The sequence below is a fragment of the Dichomitus squalens genome, assembly GCF_000275845.1.
Source record: "Dichomitus squalens LYAD-421 SS1 unplaced genomic scaffold DICSQscaffold_2, whole genome shotgun sequence".
NCBI classification, from domain to species: Eukaryota; Fungi; Basidiomycota; class Agaricomycetes; order Polyporales; family Polyporaceae; genus Dichomitus; species Dichomitus squalens.
In genome coordinates, this window is record NW_006766884.1 from 875,262 (window position 1) to 886,712 (window position 11,451).

General features: G+C 54.4%; 7 protein-coding genes across 7 annotated transcripts; 3 read left to right on the forward strand and 4 right to left on the reverse strand.

Annotated features, from left to right (window-relative positions):
• Positions 1-93: 93 nt before the first annotated feature.
• Positions 94-1,381, reverse strand: DICSQDRAFT_77861 (mRNA transport regulator 3; the record flags this gene model as incomplete). The annotated part of the gene is made up of 6 exons (XM_007361140.1): positions 94-398; positions 449-598; positions 653-868; positions 923-1,031; positions 1,092-1,170; positions 1,234-1,381. The coding sequence occupies 6 exons, from the start codon at positions 1,379-1,381 to the stop codon at positions 315-317; spliced, it is 786 nt and encodes a 261-aa protein (XP_007361202.1). The 3' UTR covers positions 94-314.
• A 110-nt stretch (positions 1,382-1,491) lies between these two features.
• DICSQDRAFT_97557 (uncharacterized protein) lies at positions 1,492-2,849 on the forward strand (the record flags this gene model as incomplete). The annotated part of the gene is made up of 3 exons (XM_007361141.1): positions 1,492-1,821; positions 1,894-2,092; positions 2,147-2,849. 3 exons carry the CDS (start codon positions 1,492-1,494, stop codon positions 2,779-2,781), a joined length of 1,164 nt encoding a protein of 387 aa, XP_007361203.1. The 3' UTR covers positions 2,782-2,849.
• Positions 2,850-3,316: 467 nt separating this feature from the next.
• Positions 3,317-4,753, reverse strand: DICSQDRAFT_151964 (uncharacterized protein). The gene is made up of 5 exons (XM_007361142.1): positions 4,387-4,753; positions 4,179-4,323; positions 3,990-4,123; positions 3,688-3,939; positions 3,317-3,635 (listed from the first exon to the last, which is right to left on the reverse strand). Exons 1-5 carry the CDS (start codon positions 4,726-4,728, stop codon positions 3,474-3,476), a joined length of 1,035 nt encoding a protein of 344 aa, XP_007361204.1. The 5' UTR covers positions 4,729-4,753; the 3' UTR covers positions 3,317-3,473.
• Positions 4,754-5,540: 787 nt separating this feature from the next.
• On the forward strand, positions 5,541-6,403 carry DICSQDRAFT_151965 (RNA-binding domain-containing protein). The gene is made up of 5 exons (XM_007361143.1): positions 5,541-5,673; positions 5,735-5,791; positions 5,848-6,009; positions 6,068-6,124; positions 6,177-6,403. Exons 1-5 carry the CDS (start codon positions 5,577-5,579, stop codon positions 6,257-6,259), a joined length of 456 nt encoding a protein of 151 aa, XP_007361205.1. The 5' UTR covers positions 5,541-5,576; the 3' UTR covers positions 6,260-6,403.
• Positions 6,404-6,451: 48 nt separating this feature from the next.
• On the reverse strand, positions 6,452-7,191 carry DICSQDRAFT_97565 (transcription initiation factor IID 18 kDa subunit). The gene is made up of 3 exons (XM_007361144.1): positions 6,888-7,191; positions 6,734-6,831; positions 6,452-6,678 (listed from the first exon to the last, which is right to left on the reverse strand). The coding sequence occupies exons 2-3, from the start codon at positions 6,818-6,820 to the stop codon at positions 6,487-6,489; spliced, it is 279 nt and encodes a 92-aa protein (XP_007361206.1). The 5' UTR covers positions 6,821-6,831; positions 6,888-7,191; the 3' UTR covers positions 6,452-6,486.
• Positions 7,192-7,469: 278 nt separating this feature from the next.
• DICSQDRAFT_132123 (exosome complex exonuclease rrp4) lies at positions 7,470-8,906 on the forward strand. The gene is made up of 7 exons (XM_007361145.1): positions 7,470-7,761; positions 7,812-7,913; positions 7,964-8,009; positions 8,058-8,147; positions 8,206-8,340; positions 8,411-8,608; positions 8,660-8,906. The coding sequence occupies exons 1-7, from the start codon at positions 7,580-7,582 to the stop codon at positions 8,864-8,866; spliced, it is 960 nt and encodes a 319-aa protein (XP_007361207.1). The 5' UTR covers positions 7,470-7,579; the 3' UTR covers positions 8,867-8,906.
• Positions 8,899-10,848, reverse strand: DICSQDRAFT_97570 (uncharacterized protein). Its single transcript, XM_007361146.1, has 6 exons — positions 10,296-10,848; positions 10,172-10,243; positions 9,808-10,116; positions 9,511-9,752; positions 9,331-9,453; positions 8,899-9,275 (listed from the first exon to the last, which is right to left on the reverse strand). The coding sequence occupies exons 1-6, from the start codon at positions 10,504-10,506 to the stop codon at positions 9,021-9,023; spliced, it is 1,212 nt and encodes a 403-aa protein (XP_007361208.1). The 5' UTR covers positions 10,507-10,848; the 3' UTR covers positions 8,899-9,020.
• Positions 10,849-11,451: the final 603 nt, after the last annotated feature.

An 11,451-nucleotide genomic window follows, 5' to 3' on the forward strand; every position in this document is an offset into this window, starting at 1 on the left:
ATTGGACAAGAAAGGAGCGGCGCTTTATGCACGGTGGCTCTCGGGACTACTGCCCTGCCCACGCACGCTGATGTTTCCGTCAGGATGTTCTGGCCGAGAAGCATATCGCCCGAATAGCGTTTCCCTTGAACATACACTCACATACGAGACGTGGCACTAAATCCGACCCAGTTCGAGAGACAAGATCACAGGAAAAGAGTTGCCAATACTGGCACATAAGGAGGTGTCAAGCGAGGGACGTGAATGGGCAGCTCGCCCGCTCCGTACTAACAGGCCTGAATATCCGTCACTCGTGGCAATGCGTCATGAAGATATCATGTAGTCTGCACATTCTCGAGGAGTGCCTGCGCAATCACGGCATGTATGTCCGTGTACCGCTCTTGGCATGCCTCCATACACTAAGAGGCGATAAGCCTTAGCCAGGGGAAATTAAGTCAAGGGGACTCACCTTCATTGCATCCTCAGGTGCCATGGAACCAGACTGCCACACGTTGGTGATAGTTCCAAGAGCTGGCATTCCCGAAAGTATCAGCGTTCCTGAGGAGACTTTCTCTTCCTCTTCCGTTGGGTCAAGCCAGATTTCCTCCCCAACGACGGCCTATATGCGGAATAAGCGGGGAAGCAGGGCAGGCACCTTGAACAGAGCACGCACGGCTGAGCATGACGCTACCAACCCAAGCATTTCAATCCCAGCATCCGCGAGAGCCGCACTGGCAGCTACTGACCCTGACGCAATGCACCCTTCCATGCCGTCGTTCTCGATGACTATAATGAATATGTCTATCGTAGATTTTGGAAGGAGTTCAAGCCGTACTGCCGATACCAAAGCTTGCTGGATCTGGACAGCAACCGACCGGTCTTCTGCGTCCTAGGCCGAGTGTCAAATCAGGGGGAAATACTTGCACGAAGAGGTTGCGCATACGCGTATCGGAACTCTTCGTCGCTTACATGAGAAAGGCGCGAATTTGACTTCGACATTCAATCGGCCCTTCTCATTGTAGACAGTGGTTTTTGATTGTCGTGGGCCGTACCTACAGGACGAGGCGTTCAAGTAGCAGCACCGAAAGGAAATTGGCTCCGAACTCACTCACACCGCGCACGCAATCTTGGTTCTCTCAGTCTCAATATATGCAGATCCGTTCGCTTGATTGATCAGACCAGCCTTCAAGACTTGCGAGGGACACGATAAGAAGTGAGACGCATGCGGACACAACCGCGCAGATGAAAACATACAGATTGGTCGAATGTCGCGCGCTCCCCGCCCTTTCCTAGGCTTGCCCGGCTTCCATCTCGTCTCATCTTCCTCGTCAGAGTCAAATATCGGTTGGAAGCTCTCGTCCGGACCATTGATACGCCTGCGGTCGAAGTTGGCCTGGGCCATGACGAAAGGTGCAAGAAGCAGGTTTGAGGCGCCTACGTGTACCTTGCAATTGGGAGTCTGCTAAAGCGGGCGCTTTGTATACATGCCCCTTGTCCACCGCACCCATCGTCATGAAAGTCTCATTCTCTCTCAAAGGCAAGGCTACGCCCAAACCAGTGGGAGAAGCACCATCACTCAAACGCACTGCCGCGTTTGCTGCTCTTGACGACGATGAACCTGTGGACGCCGCACCGACTGCGACCGGAGGCAAGAGCAAAGTCGCGGCGAACAAGCAGTTCATTGCGCAGAGCGTGGAGATGTCGAAGGCGATGAAGAAGAAACTGGAAGAGGAGAAGAAGGTCGATTCGACTGTATTTGAATATGACGAAGTGTGGGACAAGATGCAGGAGGCGAAGCTACGGCAGAAGGAGGCCAAGGAGGCGGATTCCAAGGAGCGGAAGGTGAGTCCTGTTTGCACTGAGAAGTCGTTGTCTTCTTGCTCTCGAGCGCTGATATATTGAAGACCTTCGCAGCCCAAGTACATTAGTGGGCTACTTTCGTCCGCGGCTACCCGGAGACTCGACCACCTGAGGGCAGAGGAGAAGATGATCCAGCGCGAACGCGAACTCGAGGGAGACGAGTTCAAGGACAAGGAGTCATTCGTCACGCAAGCGTACAAAGATCAGATAGCGGAACTCAGACGAGCGGAAGAGGAAGAGCGGAAACGAGAAGGTATGCTTCGCTCGTGTTATACGTCATGCACACATTTTTATGTATATGACCTAGAGGAAGAAAAGAAGAAGAAGAGCAAGGAAGTCGGGACTGGCATGGCGCACTTCTACCGCAAGCTGCTGGAGGAGTCAGAGCAGCAACATGAGCAAACGGTGGCGGCCGCGGAGTCCAAGCCGAAGATCGGCCCACAAGGAGGGCCCAACCTCACTATCACGAAACCCGTGGACTTCACCCCTAAATCCGACGCCGAGATCGCGCGTATGGCGCGTGAGCAAGGGAAAGAGGTCGAGCTGAACGACGACAACCAGATCGTCGACAAGCGCGAACTTCTCTCTGCTGGCCTGAACCTCTCCGCGCCGAATACCCGGAAATTGGGCCTGCAGCTGTCTGACAAGAACAAGAACGCGCAGGAGCACGTGGAGACGCACCGCGCAGTGGGTACTGCTGCAAGCCGGCGGGAGATCAATGAACGGCGTGCAAGGGAGGTTCAGATGCAGATGGATGAAGAGAAGCAGAGGATGCAGTCGGAGAAGGATCGCCGGGAGGAGGAGGAGAGACAGCGGATCGTGGCGAAGAGAAACGACGAGGAATCGGTGAAGAGCGCGAGGGAACGGTATCTGGAGCGGAAACGACGTCGACTGGAGGAAGCTGCTGCAGGAGGTGAGGCTGGTCAGGCAGAGTCCCAATAGGCCTGTTTTCTTCGATCTGCTTTGTTTTGTATTCTGTTGTATTATGCCCGTCTAATCGCGGATATGGGACCTGGGTTCAGTACCACCACGTGCATCACACGCGAGACAAGGCCTGCAAGAAGGTCGTGGGAATAGGCACAATGCAAGGACCCAGATGCACAACGGGAAACATCAACCCTGAGGCCTGAGGAGAGATAGATATAGGTGATGTGTATCCCTGCAGACGCCGACTTCGCTTCCAGATCAGGGCAGTTCCTCCAGCCGTCATGAGAATGAGCCGCGTGGTCGCGGGAAGCCGTACTTACCATCTTCCAATATCATTACCTGTGCTCAAGTCAGTGAGCAGGATCGTGCGGAGAAGTCTACAGTTCAATGCCTCTACGGTTCAGCAGGTTACAATGTCTTCGATTGCGGGGAGGCGGGCGAACAACTCGTGCAAGGTCTCCAGATCTCCAGCTTACGTCGCCTCAACGGTCAGCAAACTTTGCAAGGACTTGCTGCTTGGGTGCACCGATGTGAGGATGGCAAAGGGGAGGGTATACTATTCATTATATCAGAGATGTCTGTCTACACTACTATCTACAAGGGAAGGTCGCACGTGTTTTACACACAATGTACATGTCTATCCAGCCAGACTAAATATGCCAGGTGGCTCCGATAAACGATAGCAGACAAGCTATACATAGCATAGGTTATGGCCGATGGGTTCGTGAAGTCAGTCTATTAGGGGGCATTGCGGAGACGATCGTATTGAAGGCGAGGAGGACCTGAAGCGAAGAAGGACGCTGTTCGAACTGGCCACAAATCATCGACTTGATGAGAGAATATAATTCAGGGACGTTGTACCCGGTGGTCTATCAAGTCTTCAGTAGCGGTTCGAATCAGATCTGTGACGTGCGACTCTACCTCCATGGTGCGTAACACCAACATACCGAGCCCGTAGACGTCGATCTTGTACGGATCACTGGCTTCGCCTCGTTCCATCTCCGGGGGAGGCTCCGCCATTCGAGTGGGACGTATGCGGGGCTCCTGGATGCCGTCGAAGCGCATGCTGCTTTCGTAGTCTATGCAAGCATAGCGGCCCATAAGGTCTGTGACTATGTTGCATGATGACAGGTCTAAGTGTACGATGTTATGCGCATGCATGAACACGGCGTGCTAGACAGGCAGTGTCAGCGAAGCCTGGCGTTGCGCCGACTTAGTCTCACCTCTATGCAATAGCGTAGGCAGCCGAGGTACTGGCCCAGATTGGTAGGAATGTGTGTGGTCAACTTGGCCGGCCACTCCTCCATGACGATGAATGCCAGCTTGTCTTTGGGAACTTCGATCAGATCCAAGACAGCTGCAAAGCACATGTATCAGAACCTAATCTACCGCACAAACAGACCCTCACTCACGTATGCAGTGGTTCATGGGATGATTCCGCAGTGTTGGACGAGAGAGGTGCCGAATGACATCGTATTCGCGACTATTCAGGTGGACGGCCTTGATCACCACCTTAACACCTGTAGACCTCTCCGTTCCTCGAAAAAGACGGTCGGGCTAGATTCGACGTCCGGATCAACGTCACATTCTATAACGAAATAGAATACGAGGGCAACCCACCAATCCGGCGTCTCTGCACAGCTCATTTTCATCCTGGCTTCGGCAAGCACGTATATACCCGGGGAGATCTTTGGTCACGGTCCGACCTTCGGAAGCTTGGCTGGCCCAATATTGGTGATACCAGTCCTTGACGTCCTTGCAGGTATCCAGACGGAACCCGCGGGAAGCAATCATGTCCTTGTAGGCACACCAGTTCGGCGACACGCGTATGTTCACGGCATCCTCATCGATCGAAGACTCGGAAGCGCAGGACGACGAGTCGTCGCATTCGTCATCGCTGAATGAGAGACGGTGGTGCGGGGATGGACGGGGAGTGCGCGAGGGCGAGCGGGTTGCTGCCATAGGTTATGTACGTACGCGGATGAGTCCAACGATTGAAGAAGTCCGCGACAAGCGAGACGGCCGCGCTCTTATGTCTACATGCTGCGGGGAGACCCTTACCGAAAGGGAACGCGATGCCTCAAAAGGGACGTTAGGCGTGCATCCCGGCCGACCTGGCGGTTATGAGAATGTGAGACGTAGCAAGAGGCCGAGGAGGGTAACGTTGCGTGCACGCCGATACGGAGAGTGCAGGGAGTCTATCAAGAGGAGGCCGAATGGTAGCGCGACCGTCGCGTGAGTACCGGCGCCGGGTGACAGCGCATTGTCAAACACACGAATGATCTACCGGATAGGGCGATGGGGCCTGTGGCCAACGGTGGAATGTGGGTCACGAGGAGGGGCACGTTGATCAAAAAGTGAATGGCGTTGCAGGGAAGAAGACGGTCGCGGCGGAATAAGGTTGTGCTGGCCGAGAATTACCGTGCTCCTCGGGTTGTGGTCCTGCGCGGAGGGTTTCATTGTCGCTGAAGAGGGAAGCTTGTTCACACCCAGCATACGATACCGAGGGATTTGCAGTCTATTAAAGGAAAGGCCTTGGGAGAAACGATAGTAACCATGTTCGACACGGGCGCCGCGGCGGAAACACGTAGCTGCGACGATGCACACAAGATGGCGTTGATTTTCATGAAAGTTCGAGGACGGTCGGTATGGCCAGATACGTTGGCGTCGGGGACGGAAGCAGTTTGACAGAAAGAAATTGGATCAAGGCGCTCGTTTTGGATACACTACCGCATCGCATCAGCCGCGTGGGAACCTCGGCTAGGTTGCACTTTGCCATGTTGAGGATCTAAACGCGCTCGCCCGGCCTAATGGAAGAAGGCACCAAGACCAAGAAAACCATCTTCGTCGGCGGAATCGGCGACGACGTCGACGAGGCTGTCCTCCTCGACAACTTCGCCACCTTCGGTGCGTGCCACGTCTCTCGCTATCGTGCGTCCACGAACTCTCGCTCATGTGGTTGTCCCAGGCGATGTAATCGAAGTACAGCTACCGCCCGCTCCAACTAATCCCTCCCATCCTAATGGTATGCGCGAGCCTCTTCATATGATCAACCATCTGACGTCTCCATGTGGCGTTCAGAAACGAAGCACCGAGGTTTCGCGTTCGTTACGTATGCCTCTCCAGCGGACGCCCAAGACGCCATTGACAATATGGACCTCAACGAGCTCAATGGCCGGGTGCTGAGAGTGAACCTCGCGCGCCCCATGAAGGGCCCGACACAAGCTCCTGGAAACAGAGCAAGTGTGTGTCCACGAGTGTCCTCGGTTGTCGATAATGCTGACTCCACTAATTCGTATAGTCTGGGAGTCTGAGGATTGGCTTCGCCAACATGCCAAGCCGCTATCACAAAGTGGCGGTAGGTGGCATCCAGTCGAAAAGCACACGAACCATACTAACACGTGTCGTAGGTGCCCCCTTACGCGGCCAAGGCAAGGGAGGCTCTGAGGAGCCCGCAGAAGGTCAAGGGGAAGACGAGGCGATGGAGGAATGAAAGGCATTCCGAGACTATGCGGCATCTAGCATGAGGATCATGCGTCGGACTTTTCGAATTTTTGTAGTGCGGCCACAAGCGTGGCGGATTACACTGGTGCTCGCGTGTACTACAAAAGACACACTTTCATATCACGATGATAAGACAACCTCTCGGTGGCCAGGATGCATTAGAAAAAGCTACAAGTACACACAATATAATACACGTGCAAGGGTCAAGCAGTCAGATTACAACCCCGAGCCAGCAGGATGCATATCGGGCTCGTCGAACTGTGCGCGAGCCCGCTTGATGTCTTCCTGCATGAACAACAATTCTTCCATACGTGCCAGCTTCTTGGCATCCGCTGGACGAGACAGCGCGCGACGCAGGTCCTCAATCGATAAACGAGACTTTTTGCCACCTCCTGATGCAGTTTGAACCTGCACCATAAGTTAGCACAAGAGAATGTATTGAGAGCAGGACGATCGGACGTACAACATCCACGATGTACTCGATGAGTATCTCCTCCATGACGTTCACTGTATCGGATGCAGGGTTGCGGTCGTCTCCGAAGCCATACATCAAGTTCCGCACTGAGGAGCGAAGAGATTCAGGTAGGCATTTTGGACGCAGGTAGGAGTGCACGCACGTTCTTTGGTGAACAAACCCCTGTAATTGGATCCCTTCCGCGTACTCCGCCCATACAAAGCCGGATCCCGGTTGTAGGAGGTGAAGGTATACGTCGAAGGGGCGGATGGGCGAGGGGCGATGGAGGTAGCGGCCGTAGGGGTAGCTGTGGCAGGGGTCGATGTAGTGGCCGCTTGTGCTGTTGTCGTGGTCGTGGTTGTCGTCGCGGGTTTTGGAGCAGTCACTGGTGTCTGCTGCTGTTGATGCTGTTGCGGGTAATAGCTATAGCCATGGTAAGGCCAGGCGGCCCCATAGCTAGTCACTGCAGTCGGAGGCGCATAGGTCTGGTATGGCGTGGTCGGATAGGCTCCTGACTGTTGCGGATGAGGTGCATATGTGCCAGGAGTCTGCGGGTGGTATCCAGCGTACGGATATGTCGTGCCAGTGGTAGAGTATGGATAATGCGACATGGCGGTGAAGTGGCTGATGCAGGGAGGAGCAGAGGACGCGTCGCGCGTTACGAGTCCATCGCGTTTGCAAGCGCTTGAGATCCAGTCGTTCGAGATCCAGATCTGTGCAGGTCTCTTCCTCCTCCCCGCCTCTTTCTGGTGCCGCGCTATCAAATCGATACCTGCTAAGCTCACAACAGACCACGCTAGTGCAAAAAGTCCATCAATACTGCTATACCCGTCACGAGCCTTCATCAAGTTCACGATGATTTCATTCGCGTCCTTCCCTTCAACTTCCGAAGCATATGGGAGGTATGGCAACACTAGACATCACCCAGATGTCGAAGACGACGTGCACATGGACCTTGATGAGGACGATTTTGAGGAGAATGTACAAAGATTGACGGTACCGGGAGAGTCCATCACGTCTTCACATGCTTTTATGCGGTATGTCCCCTTCGGCCATTTAGACACCTCTAAGTGCTCATCTCAATCAGAGGTCATGGAACATACGTTGACAACGACGAAGTCATCGCTTCCGTTGCTGGAACTGTGGAGCGCGTGAACAAGCTCATTACTGTGCGCGCGGTACGCAGCAGGTATACCTACTGTACTCTCCTGTAGTCAATTCCTCACTCGTGCGTCCAAGATACAACCCCGAGGTCGGAGACTTAGTGGTCGGGCGAATAACTGAGGCATGTGCGCGTTGAGATCTCTGTGCGCTTTATGCTCAGACATCACAGGTACAACCACGTCGATGGAAGGTGGACGCGAATTCGCGACAAGACGCAGTTCTCATGCTGTCGTCTGTAAACCTCCCCGGAGGTGTTCAGGTATTTGCCGCTTGATTTTTTCCGTCTTCTAAGATGTGCTGAAATTTGCCTCGTGAAGCGCAGGAAACTGGAGAGCGACGAGCTGCAAATGCGCACATTCTTCGAAGAGGGCGACTTGTTAGTCGCTGAGGTGCAGGCTTTCTTCTCTGACGGTGCAATGTCCCTCCACACGCGTTCGCTACGATACGGCAAGGTTTGTCTACCATCACCGGCAGTTGTGGCATGCATATATTCACCCCCCTCCCCTCACCCTCCCCCTTCAGCTTCGGAACGGACAACTGGTAACCGTCCCGCCAATATTGATTCGGAGACTGAAGTCGCACTTTGTCTCTTTACCCTGCGGAGTGGACCTGATTCTCGGGTTAAACGGCTACATTTGGGTCAGCAAGCACGTGAAACAGAGCGAGCAAGAGGGCGAGGAGGGATTTGATGCGGAGGCCGTGTACTCGAACAAGAACGATGTAAGTGGCATGCACGAGTTGTACTACGATCGTCGATGAACGGTGTCGTAGGATATTGACGAGGCCACACGCGCCGCGATATCACGCGTCAGCAATATCATTAAGATACTGGCGGCACACTTCGTCCCGCTGACGGACTCCGTACTATTGGAGGCTTACGAGTGGGCCGTCGAGCAGGAGAGCAGTGTAAAGGACCTCCTCCTTGACGATGTAGGGGAGAACTTGGTAGCGAGTTTGGGTTCAGGCTTGCGGCAATAAACGTTTAACCACAAAATTGTGGTTGTGCATTCAAAGTCGGAGCATACGAATATACGAAAGCATCATACAAAGCACACGACCGGCTCACAAGAGACCAGCGCACAAGGTAGCAGTGTACTAGTGCAAGGTCCTTCAGATTTGTTCAAATTTCTGCCTAGTCAGAATCCGCGTCATCTCCCCTTCCGCCCCTGACTTCAAGATGCCGAGCGTTCTCCATCATCGTCTTGATCTCCTGCCATTGGATGTTGATGATCTGTCGCTCGTCGAGCCAGTCCATGATCGCGTCGGCATCGCTCAGGTCCTCCGGTGGCTGTTTGCCGTTTGCGTAGGCCACCCTCACGAAGCTGCGCTCGTCCTGAGAGGAATTCAACATCTCCACCTCTTCTCGCAATGCGTGGAAGAGGTGGAACTACATGCCAATGGTCAGCTGCACGTACCCGAGATATTCAAGACGAATAGCATACCTCCCAGTGAGTGAACTGGTGGTATGTTCGCGTCCTTTTGGCGCAGAACCGACCCAGGTGGAACTCTTTCTTCGTACAGCAGCCTTCCTCGTCATCAGAATTAGGCTCAACCTCTCCCACCGACTACATGACGGGAATGAGCGATGGAGGCATTATGCAACGAAGTAGAGCCCGACTTACCTCGTAGGTCACAGGATCGTAAGGTTCTCCACTGAGTCTGCCCTGAATAGTGGACTTACGACCACCAAGGTTGCAAGCGTCGCAACCTAGGACGGTGAACTCGAGATGCTGAGTTTCCAAGTTCGGATATGTATCCAAGGCTTTGCGGAACGTCGGTTTCCACGTCGAGCCGGCGACGAGAGAGTCGCGCATTCCGGACAGCTTCCTCCGCGCGATTTTGAGAGGCACGGAGAAATACTGGTCTGTCAGGAGATAAAGTTCTTGTGGGATGCAATGCGTATGGCTGGATGTACATACTCTCTCGGAGCCTGTCTCCGACCTCCGCTCTGTCCTCCGGGTCATGGACGACTATGTGGACGAACATTTGGCAGACGATCTTGAAGTGGTGGAGAAGGTCTTGGTACGTGCCCATGCTGAATTCAGCAGGAAGGTCAATGGCCTGTGCTGAGTCATCTTCTACGATGAATGTGTCCTCCTCTTCCTCCTCAGCCGCTTCATCATGGGAATGGTCAGACCCGTCGTGGGGCTTGGCGCCAGCAAATGGTACCGGATCCTCCTCCTCATCTTCCTCGGACTCTGACTGAACGATCTCCCCTCGCTTTTTGCCTATACGAATTGGACGCTCAGACGGGGCTTGTGAGGCAGAATAGTCGAAGCTTACGTTTGAGCTTCTCCAAGTTCTTCTGAAACGCCGAACGCTTGTCTCGCGTTCTCAAACGTGATTCGATGATTCCTATAGCCAGATCTTACTCGAGGGACAAGTACGCGATCTGCAAGCGACGTACTGTGCTCATCCACTTCGTCCATGAGGTCCACCCCGTCCTCGTCGGGTGTTGGCGGCCTCTCCCCTTTGACCAACTTGCGCTTTTTCGGTGGCCGTACTTCCTCCTCCTCGTCCGAGTCGAGCACGACCACAGTCTTCTTCGCAGCGCGTTTTCCTCTCCGTACGTACACTTCCTCCTCTTCCTCATCGCCTGCCAAGGGTGCCGCAGACATGGAGTCCTCGCTGTGCGCCCTCTTGGCATGCTTCTTTCCCTTTCTCGAGAACGTCGGCCGTGGCGGAAGGCCCCCCTCGTCCTCGCTGTTACTGATCACCACTACCGGGCGCTCGAAGCGGATCGCACCTGCGTCGCTGCTCTGACTCCCGTCCTCGCCATCATCGACAGGTAAACGCGAGGGCCTGATATCTCCTTCGAAGTCGTCGTCCTTCGCCTTCGCCTTCGCCTTCGCCTTCGCCTTCGCCTTGCGTTGACGGGTATTAGGCCGTGCCGGCGAGGATTGGTGTGGGGGCGAGCTGGATAGGAAGGCATCGAGATTTACCTGTCGAGCTCTTGTTTTCTTTGGAGTAGTATTCGCTTGTGCTTTCCGTGGCATTGGACAGGGGTATCTGAGGTAGATTCAGACCTGAGAGGGATATGGATTACCTGATAGCACTGATTCAGGACGCGCGCGCTACAGCTAACGCAGTACGACGCGCTGGTGGCTGTGTTTGCATCACGTGTGTGACTACGCGACGCGGCTGCGCCAGCGACCAGGAGGAGGCCATCGTCGTGAACGTCGTCGGTGAAGTACTCGCCCACTCTCGACCATAGGCGCTACCGAAAACCAGCAGACCGACGGCTTTTTGCTTGCCAAGACATCTCTTATCGGTACACTCCCCTAGTGCTAGAACTCTGTGTCACTGCCATGCTTCTTTGCTAACCGACCTCAACCGGGAAAATCACTTATCCGCAGCATAGCTGCCGACCAAGCAGGCATCTTCGCGCATCATGGCTACTGCTGGTACTCCGACACTCCGTGTGGACACAAGCCAAACAGAGCCGTTCGTGATAGATGGTGGCAGCAGTACCTTCTCTCCCTCCCCGAGCTCTCCTCGCTCACCTTCCTTTCGAACATTCTCCCGAGACCGTGCTCGCAGCATCTCCCAGACCGTGCTACCAT

Coding starts and splice junctions, on each gene's coding strand:
- DICSQDRAFT_151964 (XM_007361142.1), bottom strand. CDS start 4,728: ATGGCAGCAACCCGCTCGCCCTCGCGCACTCCCCGTCCATCCCCGCAC. Junction 4,324..4,386: donor TGTGCAGAGACGCCGGATTG/GTGGGTTGCCCT, acceptor CGTCGAATCTAG/CCCGACCGTCTTTTTCGAGG. Junction 3,636..3,687: donor TGGTGTTACGCACCATGGAG/GTAGAGTCGCAC, acceptor AAGACTTGATAG/ACCACCGGGTACAACGTCCC.
- DICSQDRAFT_151965 (XM_007361143.1), top strand. CDS start 5,577: ATGGAAGAAGGCACCAAGACCAAGAAAACCATCTTCGTCGGCGGAATC. Junction 5,674..5,734: donor CGACAACTTCGCCACCTTCG/GTGCGTGCCACG, acceptor TGGTTGTCCCAG/GCGATGTAATCGAAGTACAG. Junction 6,125..6,176: donor GCCGCTATCACAAAGTGGCG/GTAGGTGGCATC, acceptor CACGTGTCGTAG/GTGCCCCCTTACGCGGCCAA.
- DICSQDRAFT_97565 (XM_007361144.1), bottom strand. CDS start 6,820: ATGTATGGCTTCGGAGACGACCGCAACCCTGCATCCGATACAGTGAAC. Junction 6,679..6,733: donor TCGAGTACATCGTGGATGTT/GTACGTCCGATC, acceptor CTTATGGTGCAG/GTTCAAACTGCATCAGGAGG.
- DICSQDRAFT_132123 (XM_007361145.1), top strand. CDS start 7,580: ATGATTTCATTCGCGTCCTTCCCTTCAACTTCCGAAGCATATGGGAGG. Junction 7,762..7,811: donor TCTTCACATGCTTTTATGCG/GTATGTCCCCTT, acceptor CATCTCAATCAG/AGGTCATGGAACATACGTTG. Junction 8,609..8,659: donor TGTACTCGAACAAGAACGAT/GTAAGTGGCATG, acceptor ACGGTGTCGTAG/GATATTGACGAGGCCACACG.
- DICSQDRAFT_97570 (XM_007361146.1), bottom strand. CDS start 10,506: ATGTCTGCGGCACCCTTGGCAGGCGATGAGGAAGAGGAGGAAGTGTAC. Junction 10,117..10,171: donor GAACTTGGAGAAGCTCAAAC/GTAAGCTTCGAC, acceptor CAATTCGTATAG/GCAAAAAGCGAGGGGAGATC. Junction 9,276..9,330: donor ACCAGTTCACTCACTGGGAG/GTATGCTATTCG, acceptor ATTGGCATGTAG/TTCCACCTCTTCCACGCATT.